Genomic DNA, 19,084 nt, shown 5'->3' with positions numbered 1-19,084 from the left:
CACAAAATAATATATTACATATAGTTGTTCAAACATAGAGAATCATATAATAATGATAAAATGATAAGTTCAATTTACAATAAAGTTAAAACAGACAATATGCAAATTTCGAGTAACTAGTCCGGGTAACAAGGATATTGCATGAACTACCCAAACTAATTTCGGGTAATCCAAATCATTATGTGAATTTGGGATCGGGTACCCAAGTTTGGGTATTTTGGGTTTGAATTCGGATAATTTTAGTACAAGTAATGGATAGCGGGTATTTTGTCCACGCCTAGCAGCCTTCCTCTTTTTTTACTTCGAGGGAGGAAAGGAAACGGTCCGGTAGCCTTTCCATTGCTGTGTTTACTTTTACTGTTATTACCGCCCTGCCCTCTCCCTCTCCCTCTCCCTCTCCTAGATATTTCGGACCCGTTCCCAGTCGTCGACGTCGACTGGTTGGCTGCCTGCAAAAAGCGTCAGAGCGAGCAAGGGGCAGAGCCTTGGTGAGGCGGCCACTTGAGGAGGGGACGGGAGCGAGCGGCGTGATTCTTCACCGCCGCGCCGCCACGTACGGAGGCCACAACTCAAGGTGAGTTGATCCATCGATTTCTGGCTGTGGTCTCGTCCTGATTTGGTCGCGTAGGCTGGGACGCTGGAACCCGTGATCGTCGACTGGGGTTTTGGGGTTTTCTTTTCGTTGGGCGAGATTTCGTCGTTGCATCGGCGTTCTTACGGGGTGGTTGCTTTTTTTGTTCCCGGGTTGGTTCTCCTTGGCGCCGGCCAGGGGTTCCTGCTGCTGTTTGGTTTTTTCGAGTTCTGGAGTGGTCGAGTTCGTCGGGGTTCTCGCGAATGTGGTGGGGGTTCATGTGGAAACAGCCGTGAATATGCTCCTATTTTTTCCTGTTCGAGTTGCTGTCGGATCCAAGCTCCCAATGCACATGGAGCTTGATTTTGTTTTCATGGATGGACGAGATGATGGTGCCTACTAAGATTTCCTGCAGGGAGGCTTCAAGAGATTGGGGTTTTCTCCGGGATGTTTTGTTCGGCTTCTTTTGGTTCGGCTCCCCTGATGTTTCGAGCCTCGCCGTACGGTTTGGGTAGATTTGCTTGCTCGGGTTCTTGCAATTGTGGCGCGCGACCGTGTTTACGGTGATGGAATTTCTGCGCGATTAATTGGGAAATCGTTTCATGTGCCCGCCCGGCATCCTGCATTCTGTTCTGATATTCTCAGTGCATGTGGATGCAAAAAAAGGTTCTGCACAGCATGCTTCACCTATACATGAAATTTGAGCAAGGCGGTCGATGCATTCATTTGCCACATTCATTCCCTTTGAGTGGCACCCCGAGGTGGCAAACTGAATCTTGTTTGGTTCTTTTGAGGTGCTTTTGGTTGCTTGCTTGCCGCTCTGTTTGGAGAGCAGTAAATTAAAACTGCAGTGAGCAAATGTCTCCGCTGTTTGATCGTTTACAAATGTTCTGTTCATCTGATCTGCAGGTGCGATAAGATATGGTACTAGTCCAAGCTCAGAATGGAGATACTTGGGAGCTCGACGAGGAGGAATGGCTACCAATGCTGTTCGAGCGATACCCACTTCGGATCCCAGTGAAGAACAAGGAGGCGTTTGATCAGCTGGTCATCTATGCTAGGGAGCGGCAGTCGATGATGAACCAAACTGCATCTGTTGAGGAGGAGGAGGAGGAGGAGGCGAGATTCGATGAGGAGTTCATCAAACGGTACAATGACTACAGCTTGCAGCACATCGGGCATATCGCATCTGTAAGTATTGACAGCATATTCCGGCTACAAGTTACCTTAGTAGGCACGAAGATATCTAAAATGAAACTTTCTTTCCGCAGGGTGCTCGGATGTTGGCCATGAAAGGGCTCCACAAGGCGATCTACGAAAACCGGCTGCGCCGCATGATGGAAGCGGGCACATCCCAGGATCAAGCGAGGGCCGATCTTGATACGGTGATGTGATAGAATGGTTGGATACGATAGGCGCCAGTTAGCTGTTAAAATGGAAATGTAGCATAGCAGTTGTGAGTTTTTCGTCCCTAAGAAAGCAGCTTTTGTGTGGTGACAACTTATTTCTCCATTCTGTTATTGTGATAAGTTAAGATAGAACCAGATGAACTTATGAGACTAGCAGTTAAGTTTGAATGTCAGCTGAACTTAGTGCAAGTGTGCAACGCTGTCCTCCTGTGAATCGGACCAACTCATTGGTCACTGAATCTCCTGACATTCCCACTTCCAAGCTGTGCTTCCAGCTGAAAAAAAAAAATCTATTAACTTATCATGTTTTTGGATTGCCTTTGTGAACACGCAAAATCTTTGTGCGTTAATTTTATAGAACAAGAGGCTCAAAAGAAGCTGATGAGTACAATGCCGTACAGGGGTTGTTGTACTACAGCAAGAACTACAACAAACAACCGCTATTATTAGGCTGTCAGACCGAACAAGGCCCTAACTCCTTGAACTTCTTCGTGCTAGCCTCTTGCCAAAGCCGTGCTTCCTCCCGGATGGCAAATTGGCAACATAGAGTCATAGACCTCATCGACCACCCCAAACTTAGCGTCGAAGAGTTGTGCATTCCTTTCCTTCCAGTTCATCCATGTCCCTTCCTAGCTAAGATCGGTGCCGGAACAGCCGATCATAGTGCCGCCCTCAAGGGTGTCCCCTGTTGGCATGGTTCCTAGCTGCAGCTCTGTGGAGACCTTCCTCCAGATTGATCTGCTGAACGCGTAGCGGGCCAACAGGTGATCAGCCATTCAGCCGTCTCTCTTCCAGTGACGCATATTGATTGCGTGCATGGGCGGCGCCAGGGGTATGCCCCTGTATTCCATGGAATACCCATGATTTTTATATAACACACACACACACATATATATATATATATATATATATATATATATATATATATATATATATATATATATATATATATATATATATATATATATATATATATATATATGTTAGTTTGTTGAATGTTGCAAATATGTAGCCTATAAGAGCAACTCCAATAGTCTGACTAAAATTAATTGTCAAATCCTATTGTTTAGCTATTTTGTCAAATAGAACATTTCTAAAAAAAAGAAGAGATCTACAACAATATTATTATTTTACAAAGGCGTATGTAATAAGCTATATATAGGCACCGAAAATCAAAGGAAAGCCAACTTCCTATTTTACAAAATTGGATAGCATATTAGTTGGAGTCTACTTTTTGCTATACAAATTCTAAAATAGCATAAACAACAAGAATAGTTAAACTCTTGAAGTTGCTCTAAGCCTAGTAGAACAACTAGTATCGGCATCTATTTTTTATTCTTCAAAGTAAGAATTGAAGGTTTTGTTTTCTTTTTTTTTGTTGCGTTCTGATTTTTTTTAAAGAAATGTTGTATTATGTTCTTCTAACATAGATAAAAAATTTATATATACTTTGACTATTACCAGGGCGACACTAGGCTCACTTTGCCTGATGCCTTATTACCAGGATAAACAAATATTTTACCTAGCATATATTTTAAGAAAATTATATGTACTACTTGAGTTGTGCATCAGGATCAATTTTGTATTGATTTTGTCCCCTATTACTATTGCACATATATATTGAAAAAATTTTATACGTGGAATACCCACCTGTGAAATCCTGGCTCCGCCATTGATTGCGTGGTGCCAAAAAAAATAAAAGTAAACAAAGACATTAGGATAGCGTGTTGATTGTGCGTTGCAGAAAAAAAGGGTAAAGTAAATAAATTCACTTGAAAACACACTACTGATCTTGTACGTGGAATGTCAATCTTCATACCACCCTGAAGCCATGCAAAAGATAGGAAGACATGCCATACGATCTGACAACACAATATGTTGCAAAGTGACATTCCACGTACATGCCATACGAGAATGTGAGACACAAGACAAAAGAACATGTAATTGTTAGATTTTTCTGAATCAGATTACTGATTAATTAAGCTATAAGAGAACTGAGCCTTTGATAAATACTGGAAAAAAAATCCTTATCTGAAAATTGTGCCTTCATATATTTCATTTGCAGTCTACTCTTCTATAGTATAGTATTACTAACAAATAATGCATATCCTCCATGAATTTACATGTGGTGTCAAGCATTGATTCTCCATCGCTAGCGGAGAATTGGACTTGAAGACATTAAGGAATCCAATCAAAGCACCCAAGCAAATTTTCTGCCAAGACAAAAGACAATGAAAAACATATATAGCTTCTCCCAGTTTTGACAACCATCTGGTTCTTTTCATGACAATCAAGCACATCTTATCCAGTCCAAGGCTCTGAAATTCTAACCATATTGCTTCCAAAAAGAAAAGGTTCTATGCCTCTGAAAATGATAATACATCTACTACCGTCCAACAGAAAGCAGGAAGGCATCGAAACAATTGTTCCACATAAATAAAGGAGAAGAACTGACGACATCAGATTTGCATGTTTCCAAAACAGATCACATATTTATTGACAAATTGAACCTTAAAGATTCTTGACACAACGAAGATTACAACTCATCAACCCAGCAATTTGGTTCGATAACACGAGCAGTCACAGAATTTTCTAACAAGGACTATGGTGATGGACTCACATAAATAAAGGAGAAGAACTGACGACATCAGATTTGCATGTTTCCAAAACAGATCACATATTTATTGAAAAATTGAACCTTAAAGATTCTTGACACAACGAAGATTACAACTCATCAACCCAGCAATTTGGTTCGATAACACGAGCAGTCGCAGAATTTTCTAACAAGGACTATGGTGATGGACTCTCCCTGTCCTCTCCATACAAGTCATCATCTTCACGACACTTGTTCTCCCAATACTCGTCCTCATCATTTGGGAGGGTATCTGGCGATGGGCTCTTCCAGTCCTCTCCATACAATTCATCATCCTCACGACAATAGTTCTCCCAAAACTCGTCCTCATCCTTTGGGAGGGTATCTGGCGATGGGCTCTTCCTCGTGATAACTGTGTTGTAGTCGTAGTCGTCATCGTCATCACCTCCATGATCATCCTCCTCGCCCTCACTGCTAACCATGAACTCTGATAACTTAATTTCGCAAAGCTTTTCAAGTGTGTACTGTTCTGTCAATGCCGCGACCTGCAAAAGGATATATAAAATGTAATGTAATTCAATGTAATGTGATTAATTAATACATGTAAAGTATATCACATAAGGCAACAAAACAAATATTACCGCTGCCAAGTCATTCAACTGGTTCTTGTCTTTGAACTGCTCAATGAACTTGTCCTCCCAATCCATGATGTAGTCGTCCCAGCCAGGATCTCGTGCCGGAGGTTTATGCTTGTTGACGAAAGTCTGGAAGTGGTCAAATGTCACCTTTGAAGCAACTGGCAGACGAATGGCATAATGGGACCCAACTCCACACACAGCCACCAAGTCTGCAAGCGGTATCTCCGACTCATGCTTGTCCGAGAAACTGACTCGAATCATCTTTGTCGACATCTCTAAAATAAAATAAAATAAAACAACGGATCAGTCAATCGCAGGATTAAGCGTCTGAAGTCTAAGCAAGCGTAAGGCGAGTGCGGCAACGTGGTTGCCGGCCGTCGGCGTCTTAGAGATTCAGGGAAAAAGGCTTGCCAGCGTTGATTTCTAAGTGGCGCGAAGACTAACGGGGCGGGCTTGTACCAATACCCTCGAATCTCGACCGCGAGCATGAGGTTCATGTCGCCGTCGGGGCGGGCTCGTGTCCGGACACTGCCGCGACTCCGCGATGACCTTAATTTGAGCAGTACAGGACTAGGCGTGGCGGCGGAGTGAACTCGCCACGCGCGGCTCGACTAGACACGACGCGGGGTTGGAAGAGAAGCGGAGGGACTGGGGCAGTGAGGGCGCAAGCGGAACTCACCGGACACGACGACGCTTGCGGCGGCCGGTGTCGGTCTGCGTGCCCCTCCTTGAGATGGATGAAGTGCGGAGAAATGCGGGCAATCGGGGAGGAGATGGAGACCACGCTTCTGGCATTCGGCCCGAAAGGCCCAAAATTCGGTGGGATTCGTCCATTTCGGCCCAGCCGAAGAAACGATTGCCAAACGGCCGGCTCTCACGTGCAGCTCACATGAACTGTCGACCACGGTAGCTGCTGACATGTACTGCCACGTAAGATCTATTCTCCAAATGAAGAGTTATGGATCCAAATAGCATTACTTAAAAAATTTATAGACCCAAACTACAGTTTCAGAGTTGATGGACTTGAATGACACAACACAAGAACCTACGGTGCATTTATCTTCTTTTTTTTTTCATCCGTGCAATGGTATTAAAAAGCCACGGAAGTATACACATTATGCATATCACCAATTCTATTCAGCTTAATACAAAGGCCTTTTCTTTCTAGTCGAAAGATTGACACTAATGATAAGCAAATACTCCCCCTAATTTTTTTAAAATAAACTAATTAGTTTGTTTTAAGCACTACTCTCTCCGTCCCAAAATATAGCTGCATTTAGATTTTTTTAAGTCAAATTTGTTTAACTTTGACCAACAATATCTCTAAAGATAATTAGTTTTAAATAGAAAATACTACATATTATAATAGTTGGTTTCATGGTAAATCTACTAACATGTTTCTTTATGTTATTAGTCTCTATGATTATTCTGCTATTAATACTCAAAGTTAAAAAGGTTTTACCTGAGTATTTTCAGTCATGTCTTTTCAGATCAGCGAACAGGCTCTAGATGCTTGTACCATTGATTATGCTTTTAGACTCCATTTCTTTATTCTGCTTAGTTCATTGGTTGAATAGTTCTACAACACTCCACTACAAATATATAAGCTTCCACCAAATCAAAGGATACTGATGAAACAAATTGGACCAATTCCTTTTAAAACTCTACGATATTGGAGAGACAAATTAAAATTTTCATTGAAGTCGTATTTTAATATTTTAAAGGTAAAAGCTATAGAAATATATCACCATGTGTCCATGGTTTTGTTCTTATGGTGAATCTATATATGAAAATTATGGACATTTTCCTTTTTCTTTGCTCATGGCCGGGACTAATATCTCCTTTGGTACCATCTTTTGCCTCAGGTTCAATATGGAGCTCAATGGTTGTAAAAGATGATTCAGCAAACTAGAAAACATGTTCAAGTGTTGATTTCAAGACCAATTATATTAATTTTAGTTTATTATTATGAGAGGAACAGTTTGCAAGCTAGACAGGAAAACACAGTTAGCTTTATGTAACATGTTGGATTGTTCATTTTCCGGAGTTGGTTTCTGAAATCTTGATTATCGTTAGTTGTTTCTGATGTCTCTAGTTTTAGGGTTATCTTATTTTTTTTCCCACTCTAAGTTTAGATTTTTTTTCCTTGATCTCATAGACTTTGTTTAGGAAATTTTCCTGTTCATCTTTTTTTGGTTGTATGCAGCCACTCCAATTGTTTCTGATGTCTCTGTAGTTTTAGGGTTGTCTTATTTTTTTCCTCTATAAATTTAGATTGGCTTTCTTGATTTCATAGACTTTGTTTAGGATTTTTTCCGTTCATTTTGAATTTCTTTTTGGGTTGTATACAACCACTCCATATGGCCCTTTTTTAGATAACTTGTAGGCCCTTTAAATTAGTCCCAGAGAGCCGACCTGTCCTTTTTTTTTTTTGTTGTTGTTAAAAAATAAAACCACGTCCTTCCAAATGGCCAAATGGAAAAAGGGAACCAGACCCCCACGCAGAAGCGGGATCGGGTGTACCACGTGGATCAACGCATTCCACGCGTGGAGGTTATCACCCCTGGGTAATTTCTGCAAACAGCCAAACGAGGCCTAAATCCAAATGAAGCCTAGATCCAAATGAGGCCGTACTAGGAAGAACTACAAGAGTCTAATATGGCGATTGACATTGACAAGAACTTTTAAAAGATAGATAGACCACGGAATCGATCGATCGGCCGCAGAAAACAGTCTATATGATGTTATGAATTTGTATATGTTATAAAACATAATACTTGTCTTCCATAATAAATGAAAAATAATGTTTGGATTATTTTGAACAAAAGAAAACCAAAGTATTCTTGAAGGATTACGATCCGATGAAAAAAAATCCCTATGTGTTCCTATGGAACAAAACATTGCATCTTATTGTGGAATGAAACTTCTCATGGGATGTCGTTGAGAATTTTAAAGAAAAATTAATATGAGAATGGACCTCATGATTTTTTTATCTATCTCTTCCAATTTCTATGTTTTCTTATGTTGCATCTGAGTATTATATTGGAAGCTTTTCTACATTTTGAATTCACTAAGCAGCTCCAATTATGCGTTTTTAAGAATCTTCCAAACATTACCTTTCAGAAAAAGAAAAAAGGACTCTGTAAAAAGTTATGACAGAAAGTACTGTTTGATGATTTATTGTGAGATAAAAATATCATTGAATGACTGACAAATTAAACTGATAAGCTTAAGTGAACAAGACTTAGCTCCGAATTCATGTTGGGTCAAAAGTAGAAATGAAAATAAATCAGATAAGAATAGATATCATTGATATTATACTTATATTTATATTATATTCAGATTCGGATTCGAATATAGATAACATCAGCCATACCGGATATAATTAAATATTAACACTATAAATATGTAATTAAAATAATCAGATACAGATACGGTATTTAATATTAAATACTAGTGGAAAGCGCGCGGCCAAGGGCAATGGAGCATGTTTTGGTTCATACATGCAAAATCTATATGCTACATACGCTGGTCATTTACATAGTTAAAGTACCTTGATTGTTACATATTTACAATATGCAAAAATTATATAGGTGGAGTCACACGGTAGTGGTGCCGATTGTTTACTGCATCGCTTAGGAATTTCTAGTGATGTACACACAGTGAGGTCGTGAGGCGGATAGATATTTATAGGATGATTATACTACATAAGTGTAGGCATATGGTGCAGATGTTGATGTTTCACCGTGTAGCAAATGAGGTTGTGATTCTCCATTTGTCTTGGATGTGGTCTTTGATTGTTGCAAGCTGGTGGAAGAAGGCAGCGTGTAGGAGTTGGGTGAATCTGTCCACAACAATTAGGGCAATGAGAAAGAGCACTAAGAGAGCAAGAGAGTAGGCTAAACAGCATTGATGAAGACAATGTTGATATTGGATTGGATGTACATGGCAGAATTGAGGAAAAAAAAAGATCCTACCTTAGTGAATGAAAATAAGACATCATGTATTGTTTCACTAAAAGGAAAATATAGTGCTAACTGAAATATTAGATATGACACCCACTGTTTCTATTATTTAATCAACAATAATATTTTACTAAACAATTCCATCCTGTCGTTGTCTAAGACTAATTTTAAAAACTTATCTGGGAGTAGAAAGAACCATGGACATACCTTGAGAAGAGTCTTTCCTGTGCTCATCACAAAACCTGTATCAGTGTTTCCAATTCTAATAGAAAATTGACCAAAGGCATGTAGGAAGAATCTGTAATTAGGAAAGCGTAGACTGCATTTAGAGCAGGTTAATGGTTCCCTGTATGTTGTACAATCATATATGATATATGACCTGTACTCGAAACTCAAAAGACTAAACATGGTACCTCACCTGGTCAGTAGCAGCCATCCTGAGAAAGTGCAATGTGGCAAGCATGGCCACTATAGTCTGGATTACTAACAACCTTGAAATGCAAAATGTCGTGGACGTGGGAGAAACTAAATGATTTTTGTATTCCACGAGCAGGTTTTGAGAAATCTGCATGCAAGACTGTTGCCAAATTATTATCCGAAAATTAAAGTTTCTTTGCCATATGTTGTTATGTTTGTCAATGCAGGTTAGGCCACAATAGCAAATTTGATGTCCACAAAATATATGCATATGTCCTCTGTAGCCCCATATTATTCCACATTGATGAAAAAATAAACAGACATAGTGAAGGAGATAGAAAGAGAGGTTGATTACGTGATCCTTCACAGCGAACAGGTTGACGACGAGAAGGTGGGGGATCTTGTCCTCGCTATAGGCGGCCTGTTTCTCTCTCGTCGAGTGGATGTTATGGCCTTGAGCGCCGAGATCATGACCGGTACCACAACCGGGGCGGCCTTCTGGGTTGGGGAGGAGGCTGGAGAGGTCAGGGGAGGCATCGCAGGAGGAGACGCCGGGGCCAAACGAGGAGGTGTGGCACCTCCGGTGAGGCCAGGAGGATAGCAATGAAGTTGGACGCGACGAGGTCCACGGCCGCGTCCCCACTGACCGCCTTGGCGCCCCCTACTACGGCCTGCATCATCACACTTGGGGTAGCCTGTCATGCTCAACCACAATAGACATAGGCTGTAGAGACAAATAGGTAATCAATTAATTACCTATTTGTCACCATATATGCCACCATATATGTGCACGTGTGCAATTTTATCACTACTCAGATTAGAGATAAACATTGCAAGAACTACTGCAACTACAGCAGACATACTGAAAGTGAAAAACAATCGTTTAAGATTGTACCCAGAGGAGGGACCAGTGCCGAAGGCACCGGCGGCTCCATTCGCACTAGTCGACATAGTGCGTTGCTCGAAGTAGCGGACCACAGTCGGTGCAGGAAGATGTTCGCAGTGCAGTCCCGCGAACGTCCACCAGGAAGAAGACGAAGACGCAGTAGTCGATCTCGATCACGATCCACCGGGCGTTCACCAGGAAGAAGACAACGACGAACTCGCCGGTGAGCAGTCGCGGAAGACGCTCCCCAAAAACCTGATTGCCCGCAACACCCGAGCAGGTGTCTCGTTGCAGAGCGTCGGGTTCCGGAGGCCTGCTCTCCCGATTTCTGTGCGCGCAGAGGTTCGGGACGGGAATGGACAGAAAGCAACTCGACAGGAGAGGACTGAGTGTGTCTCGCAGGTATGGAAAGAGTGAGTGCGTATGGAATATATAGGCCTCAGGAGGAAACGTCTGATTGATGACAATTAATCTCATTTAATTGCCACAAACCGAGTCAATCAATTAGCAATTAATTGCACAACGGTCAGATCCCGTTTTCCTCTCTTTCCTTATTCACCACGCATGCGCCACGTGCCCACGTCACGTCTGGTCCTCGTGTGCCACGTCACGCTCGCTCGACAAGACTCGGCTCGGTGGCGGCGGCGGCGCGCGCGTGTGGCGCCCCTTCACCCTCCCTCAACTTCTCCATAGGGGCTAACAAAGGCCACCTATTTAAGTTGAGTTAACACATGGTCAATCATCAATATGGTACTAAACCATTTTCATTATAGCATTAATTATGGGCCCTTGAATTAATCATCAAATATAATTATGGGCTAATGGCCCATTATATTCAACAAAAAACATTAACAATTAGTACTTAAAAAAACTAGGACAAGAACAAACAACCTTTATAGATGAAGCATCAGTATCTAGTCAGGTGAAACTACAAACCCACCCTTCGAAAACCTTCCATGTCTTGTGAAGTCAGTCCGATGCAGCTCTAAACAGACAGCGAATAGCATGGTCCAACAAAAGAAAATTGAACACGAAAGAGAAAAGGGTACATAGGCCGATGTATTTTGAAATCAACCATTGAATGATAAACCTTCGTAATATAGCTGTGAAAGAGTTTCATCCTGTAGCCTAACATGTTGCATAATGGAAATAAACCAGCGATTGTTAAAACATGTATCACTCTGAAAATCATATGAGAAGCAGTGCATTTAGGAAAATGATCTGCACAATCTGAATGGGCTCATAAAAAAAAGTAGCCACCATACCAAACCATGTGAAGGGCACTGCTGAATGAAGCTGCCCAAAAAAGGAAACCAAAATTTATCATTACACGTGACAGCCAAAATAGTAGGTAGAAGCATAGAGCGGAAACTTACAACATTAGTTTTAACCAAACTTACAATAGTATTGTTAAAAATGCCACAAAGCAGTCCAACAACATCCTACTCTGGTAACATAAGGCAACTCCGATCAATATAAGGAATAAAAAGTAACCTTTTTAGCTAGGAAAATAGCAGGGGAAGACCGCACTATTTGATCACAGGAGACATAATTTTATTGAACTTAGTATTTACAACATGCATTGAAGAGAAGCAGAGAATGTTCATGTCATTACCTTATTGCAGGCAACCTTCAAATTGAAACGGGTGTGTTCTGTAAAGCCAACGCCAATCTATGAATTGTTCTGACACCAATTCATGATTGAATGCTGGATTTCTTGGCTACAAATGAAAAATATTATGAAGCATAAATGTTAATGAATTATAACATACTCCCTCCATACTCACAAAGGAAGTCATTTTGGACAACATTTGGGTCAAAGTTAGGCTTTGAAGACCGCGTCGCTATCCTAAACGACTTCCTTTGTGAGTACGGAGGGAGTACGTATGAAAAAACAAAAGTCTGCCTAAACACTGAACATCCACTTAGATGGCATTTTTCATAGCACAAACTTGCTATTGAGATCGTAAATGGCAATACCTACTTGCCATATTTAATCCTAGATAATTAAGTAAGCGAAGATAGTAGAAAAAATGGCAAATTGAAAATAATCACTTTATATGGTATGGCTCAGAAAATATATCCTGAAAAATAATCTCTTATGCTTGTCCATTACTAATACACATGGCCAAAAAAATTGTATTAGAAATTGGGAAAAGTTTTTTGGACCAAGTACTGGCTTGCATGTCACAACTGTTCCAACATAGTACAAGCCAAGACAATGGAAACAAAAACCAAATAGGAGACTGAATGAGGTCGGTATACAATGCATAAGGAGATGTCTTTATATCTTAGTCCATTTTCTCTATGTCAGAGCATAAATTAAGGCCTTGTTTAGAAGCAAAATTTTTTTAGATTTCGCTTTGTTTGTGACAAATATTATCTAATTATAGAATAACTAGGATCAAAAGATTTATCTCGTAATTTACAGGTAAACTGTGTAATTAGTTTTTATTTTCGTCTATATTTAATGTTTAATGCATGTACCGAAAGATTCGATGTGACGGGGAATCTTGAAAACTTTTTGGTTTTCGGGGTGAACTAAACAAGACCTAAAAGGTTCTGCAAGTATAGGCTGAACTGACCTCTGCAGATGCACAGATTGTCGGTGTATCTTCATATGTTTTATTGGAGTTGCTATAGAACCAAAGGCGGTAATGCACACAGGCTGTTGCTGCAACGAGCCTTCAAGGCAATAGCGAAATACATGAAAAAATTATCATGGAGGTTTTATAGTTCCAAAAAATAATGTAATCCTCTCACAAAAATTATCATGTACGTGGTATGGTGAGACGGCAGGGCTGCCATTGCATCTGGTGGAGTGAGGTCACTGGTGGGAGCCTGGCCACTCTGCATCTCCTACAGAAAGGTGATGGAGGCATTAGTTAGTAAATCGAAGCACGGATCCGCAGCTGGGTAAGCAAGATTAAATGAAAACCTCAGACATTACTATAAAAACTAAGCATTGATCTGCAGGTAAGGAAAATGAAAAGATGAGAAATCAAGGAAACCTACGAAGGGAACGCGGCCGACGTCGATGTTCCAAAATCGAAGGTGACAACCACGGGCGTCACCGGAACGGCCGCGGCAGAAGCCTGCTCGTGCTGGGGCTTTCGTGCTTACCGATGGGACTACCACGGCTGAGCCCGCCACCGGGCACCCGTGTCCGCAAGTACAGAAACCTAGGGTTTCGAGGAGTCCGCCTCAGGGAGCACCCACACCGCCAGGCAGCAGAGGGCCCTGCTCACGCCATGCCATGGCCGGGGATGGCCGCCGGCAGGGCGCACTGGACGCCGCCGCCCGAGGACACCGTCGCGTCGCAAGGACGCACCACGGTCAGGCGGTGTCACGGCGGCAATAGCGTGACGGGCTGCAGGAAGCCACCGCGCCAACAAGGAGTCATCTACCGAAAGGCGTATTGTAGGCTCGTTATTTACGTTTACGTGTGTGTAGCCGGAAGGCGTATTCTGGGCCATAGACCACTCTGTAATAACTAGACTCTCAATCAGAGAGGGACATATCGATTTAGACATCCAAATTCGGAGCCAAGGCTCAGGGGTTTGCCCGACCGGCGTCCTCGTCGCGAAATCTCTCTGTGTGTTCATTGTTCTGCATCTCACACCTCCGCCGGCGATGGGCGAGGGCCAACGGAGCGTTACAGTGGCATCAGAGCTCGATCTGTCCTCGGCAGCGGCGACGAGCTTCTGGCTCGGAGCTGACGCAAGCTACCGGAGGCAGCAGGGACAAAACCTGCAGCCACCACCACCACAGCTCGACGCGGATCCTCACGACCGCGCCCAGCATCCCTTCATCGACGCGCTACACCGAGCACCAAGCGACCGCGGCGGCGGCGCCCACGAAGTGTTCGACTGGGGTTCGGCATCGGCAACCGAGTTCGGCGGCGAGAACCGGAGTGAGTACACCAAATTCACTCCCTTTTCTTCAGCTAGCACCAATCGATCGTGGATTAGGGTTGCGCGGCACGTGTTCGCGTCTAAAATTCTGGGTATCCGACGATTGACCACGCATGTGGTGGCGAACAGCGGGGGAAAGTCCAGCGTTAAGGTTGTCAGGTTGCTCCTGCGCTTGCATGCGAGCAATCCGGGCGTAAAATCTCGAGACAACTGCCTCTTTCCCAGGCGGCGGTGATCTTGTGTGCAGAACCAACAGGGGAGGCCAAGGCTGAACCTTTCTGCAACACAACTGGCTCCGAGGCGCAGTAAGCAGCTTGAGCCCTCTCCACAGACCAGCCTACTCCTCGGCGTCATGACTCACAGTTGGGAAGAAGAGAATACTCGCTGGGAGAAATTGGAGAGAAGCTTGGATGCTTTATTTACTTGTATTGATGGCCTCAGTAACACACAGAGCCAAATGAAAGCGCAGATAGATCTCAGAGATCAGGCTATGGATTCCTATACTGAAGAACAGCATAAGATTGCCCGTACTGTGGAAGCCAATGCAATTGCTATTGCCAGAGCAACTTTAGGGAAACCAGAGAAACAACCTCTTGATGCAGGCCGTCCAACGTTTGGTACTGACCCTGTATTTGATGAGGATGATGTGGATTCTATACTATTTGGCAAAGATCAGGGTTTTGACAACCCATTTGCAGAGTAGCACAAGCCAGAAAAGCATAGACCTGTCAAGACACTCAAGATAGATCATCAGGCTTCTGGGTCCAACAAACAGGACTACCACAATCAGGGGACACATAATGAACAGAGACTACCTAAGAACATTATGCCTAAGATGGATTTTCCTGATTTCTATGGGGATGATCCTAAAGTTTGGTTAGATAACTGCAAGGACTACTTTGACATGTACAATATCCCTGAAGGGATGTGGATCACAGCAGCCAAGGTACACTTGAAAGGAAATGTAGGCAAATGGTACCAAGCATTCAAACAAAACAATTCCTTCAAGAGCTGGACTCATTTTTGCTATGAGGTGGAGAAGCAGTTTGGATCAGAGGACTACAATGCTTACATGGACCAACTGCTTGACCTCAGACAGACTGCTGAAAGGTCCTTGTTTGGTTTTGGTAATTGAGTGACAACTTAGGTGGACTAATAGTGTTTATGTGAGATACACAGGAGATTAGTCCACAGGTGATGATGTGATGATGGAGGAGCTCATTGCATATGAGACATGACATGGAGTCATGTGACCAAGGTGGAGAAGATCAAGATGAGGCTTGGCTTGATGGACCGGTTGCAAGAGTGAAGGGCAAGTCGGAGGCTTTGAAGCGAGGGACCGCGTGTGACGGTGAAGCTTGAGCAAGACTTGGCGCCGATGGACCGAGGCAACGGTGAAGAGCAAGTGAGGTCAAGATCGATGAACCAATATGGTCACGTGATGATATGAAGTGGATCATATCATTTGGTGATTGGTTGGTGCATGTGTTGCATCAACATTGGAGGAGATGGAATGGAATGCGCAAGGCAAAGGTATAACCTAGGGCATTTCCATTTCACCGGTCATAGGTGGGTAGAGAAGTTTATGACCGGATTTAGGATAGATGGCCGTACTATCAAGAGGGGCAAACTTGTTTGTATATCGGTCATCTAGTGCCACTTGAGCGATCTAACTTTGCATACGTGTTAGGATCGAGTGGCGTGGCAAGTTGAGAGGCTAACTCCTTTGGGAAATTGTTTGTGAAAATGCTAACACACTTGCACATGGTGGTGTACACTTGTTGGTGTTGGCACACTTTACAAAGGAGGTGGTGTTCCTAGGGTTGAGAGCGCTTTTGAGAAAATTAAGTGCATATTTTCTATTGCGCCGGTGGGAAATTTGGAGAAGTCGCGGGAGTGTTTCTCAGTAGGAAACACTCACCGGACGCTCTGCGCGGAGGCACCGGACGCTGGCCTTTAGCGTCCGGTGTGCTGTCGGGTGCAGCAGAGTGCACCGGACGCACCGGAGAGAGTCCGGTGCTCAGCGTCCGGTGTGCGGGCGGTTTGGCGACCCTCTCTGCGCATGAGTCCGGTGAGCACCGGACGCTCAGGGTGCGTCCGGTGGCTTGCGTCCGGTGACCGTGCGAGTTCGCGGAGCTCTCTGCGCACGGGTCCGGTGTGCACCGGACGCGTCCGGTGTGGACTAGTTGAGCGTCCGGTGGTGCTGTGTCAGGCGCGAGCGCGAGGTAGCCGTTGGCGGCAACGGTCATTTTCAAACGACTAGTGACACGTGGCCGACGCCTGAGCACCGGACGCTGGGAGTTGAGCGTCCGGTGGCTCCCTGTGAGCGTCCGGTGCCCACGTGTTTTGCCCAGTGAAGGGGCAACGGCTAGTTTATCCCTTGGGGCTATAAATAGAAGTAGTGGCCGGCCTTGGCCGGGGCTGAGCACCCTTGGGACTTAGTGTCCATGCTTGGGGAGTGCTAGGAAAGCCTCTAACTCACTAGGTGTTCGTGTGAATCAATAGCGAGTGAGTGATTCTAGTGCGTTGCATTGAGAGATTGCATCGAGTGGCACTAGGTGTTCGTGTTGCAAGCCGGTGGTGCTTGTTACTCTTGGAGGTTGCCACCTCCTAGACGGCTTGGTGGCTTGTGACTTCGTCGAAGCACGCAAGGAGATTGTGCGGTGCTCCGGAGAAGAGATTGTGAGGGGTACGGTGCTCACCCCGCGGGGATCGCGAAGAGCAACTCTATTGGATCGTGCGTGTCATTGAGCTACCTCACTTGTGGGTAGGTTCTTGCGGTGTCCTAGTGGGGACGAGGTTCGTGTAACACCTCTTAGCCGCCGAACCACCAAGTGTTGGTCGACACAACGGGGACGTAGCTTGGTGGCAACCAAGTGAACCTCGGGAGAAAATCATCGTGTCAACATTTGTTCTTCCCGTTGGTTTGCAAGTCCCTAACACAAGCTTGTTCTTACATTCATATAATTGTGCTTGTGTAGTTGCTCTTGTAATTAGTTAGCTTGTGTAGCTTTCTAGTTACCTTCTTGCTTGTGTAGCTAGAAGTAGTTCCCTTGCGTGACTAATTTGGTTTGTGTAACCTTGTTAGTCACATTACTTAGTTTGTGTAGCTAAGTAAGTTGCGCTCTCTAATTTGGCATTAGTTGCCTTGTTATTGAGCTTGCTAGTGAGCTTAGGCTTTGTGCGCTTTGCCTCACTAGTTTGTGTAGGAGCTCCCCCGGTTTGCAAAGTACTAGTTGCATAGGCTTGTGTGACCTTGCCTCTAGTTTTGGTTAGGTGAGCTCTTGCTAAGGTAGCACCTTGCTTGCTTTTTAGGATCTTTTCAAGGTGCTAGAGAACTTAGATAGAGGGGTGTAGTCTTGGCTAGACCGATAGTTTTAATTCCGCATTTGTTTCGGTTAGCCGACGCAATAAGTTTTAGAAAGGACTATTCACCCCCCCTCTAGTCCGCCATCTCGACCCTTCAACTGCAACAGTAGAAGAATAAACAACTCAATTCCAGAGCTTTCAGTATGGAGTAAGCATGCATCATGCTGGCTTTGATGAGATGATTTTCACCAAGCAATACATAAGAGGACTGAAAGATGACATCAGAGTGATGGTAGAATCTCAAATGCCACCAATTGTCATCAAAGCTGTTGCATTAGCTAGGATTCAGCAACAGCAAGCAGAAAGAACAAAGCTCAAACACAAACCTGCAGGCTCCTACAGACAATTCAACCAACCAAAGCAAGACCTGAAGACAGGCCAGCAAACTACCATCTCATGGAAGGATAGACAACTCAGAGACTAGAGAAAAGCTAATGTCTGTTTCAGTTGTGGGGAAAAGTTTGTTCCTGGACACATGGCTGTCTGCAGTCAGAAACAAGGCCCAAGCTAATGCTGTAGCTGTCAATGATGTGGATATGGACAAAGAATTGCCTGATGAGGTCCTAAATGCACTAGCCACAGAGGATGAGTTAAATGAACAATTTTGTCAGCTCTCTATCAATGCTATCGCCGCAAAAGACAACATCTCATGCCTCAAATTTAGGGCTAAAGTCAAAGACAAAGTGATGTTGGTACTACTGGACAGTGGCAGCTCACATAGCTTTGTCAGCAAGCAGTTTGTAGATATGACAAACATACCACTAATCCCTACTCATCCTAAAAGAGTCAAGTTAGCCAATGGAAACACTATCACTACTGACAGCATGGCAGCCAACATGAAATGGTATTGTCAAGGGCATACAATGACAAGTAACATGATAGTGTTGGACATGCAACCTTATGATGCCATCTTGGGGTATGACTGGCTCGAAGCTCACCCACAGATGACTTTTGACTAAGATCAGAAAACTATGACTTTCATAGAGGATGGAAGATCAATCACTCTGAAAGGACTCCATGCCCCAGTCAGGGAAGTTAACACAATCTCAGCTACTAAAGCCCATAAATTTGCTAAGGGCAACGAGGTGTGGGCTTTTGTCTTGGTAGAACAACACCAATAGGTTGCACAATCTGCACCAGTACCTGACCAAATTCAGCACATCATCTTGCAATACAAGGATATCTTTCAAACACCCACTGTGTTACCACCTCACAGAATCCATGATCATGCTATACCATTATATCCTGATGCTGTTCCTGTCAATAGCAAGTCATATCACTATTCACCTCATCATAAGACTGAAATTGAGCAGCAAGTGCAG

General features: G+C 43.6%; 2 protein-coding genes and 1 long non-coding RNA gene across 4 annotated transcripts; 1 reads left to right on the top strand and 2 right to left on the bottom strand.

Moving 5' to 3' along the window:
• On the top strand, nt 440-2,175 carry LOC110437352. Its single transcript, XM_021465780.1, has 3 exons — nt 440-574; nt 1,481-1,762; nt 1,843-2,175. Exons 2-3 carry the CDS (start codon nt 1,493-1,495, stop codon nt 1,963-1,965), a joined length of 393 nt encoding a protein of 130 aa, XP_021321455.1. The 5' UTR covers nt 440-574; nt 1,481-1,492; the 3' UTR covers nt 1,966-2,175.
• LOC110437132 lies at nt 4,445-6,001 on the bottom strand. The gene is made up of 3 exons (XM_021465425.1): nt 5,891-6,001; nt 5,215-5,486; nt 4,445-5,118 (listed from the first exon to the last, which is right to left on the bottom strand). The coding sequence occupies exons 2-3, from the start codon at nt 5,482-5,484 to the stop codon at nt 4,771-4,773; spliced, it is 618 nt and encodes a 205-aa protein (XP_021321100.1). The 5' UTR covers nt 5,485-5,486; nt 5,891-6,001; the 3' UTR covers nt 4,445-4,770.
• Nucleotides 8,741-13,794, bottom strand: LOC110436884. Of its 2 annotated transcripts, XR_002454764.1 has the most exons (6): nt 13,495-13,794; nt 13,259-13,338; nt 13,065-13,164; nt 11,371-12,200; nt 9,384-9,474; nt 8,741-9,055 (listed from the first exon to the last, which is right to left on the bottom strand). It is a non-coding gene; the product is annotated as an uncharacterized LOC110436884 (long non-coding RNA). The 2 variants fall into 2 exon arrangements; XR_002454763.1 differs by lacking the exons at nt 13,065-13,164; nt 13,259-13,338; nt 13,495-13,794 and having other exon boundaries at nt 11,371-12,455.

Source organism: Sorghum bicolor, chromosome 7, assembly GCF_000003195.3.
Source record: "Sorghum bicolor cultivar BTx623 chromosome 7, Sorghum_bicolor_NCBIv3, whole genome shotgun sequence".
Classification (NCBI taxonomy): domain Eukaryota; kingdom Viridiplantae; phylum Streptophyta; class Magnoliopsida; order Poales; family Poaceae; genus Sorghum; species Sorghum bicolor.
The sequence above is the reverse complement of the archived record's forward strand: the minus strand, read 5'-3'. Positions and strand labels throughout refer to the sequence as shown.

Bases quoted from the DNA above. Each gene is read 5' to 3' on its own strand.
- LOC110437352 (XM_021465780.1), top strand. From the start codon at position 1,493: ATGGTACTAGTCCAAGCTCAGAATGGAGATACTTGGGAGCTCGACGAG. The intron at 1,763-1,842 runs GTAAGTATTGAC...TTCTTTCCGCAG, and splicing joins ACATCGGGCATATCGCATCT to GGTGCTCGGATGTTGGCCAT.
- LOC110437132 (XM_021465425.1), bottom strand. From the start codon at position 5,484: ATGTCGACAAAGATGATTCGAGTCAGTTTCTCGGACAAGCATGAGTCG. The intron at 5,119-5,214 runs GTAATATTTGTT...ATCCTTTTGCAG, and splicing joins AGTTGAATGACTTGGCAGCG to GTCGCGGCATTGACAGAACA.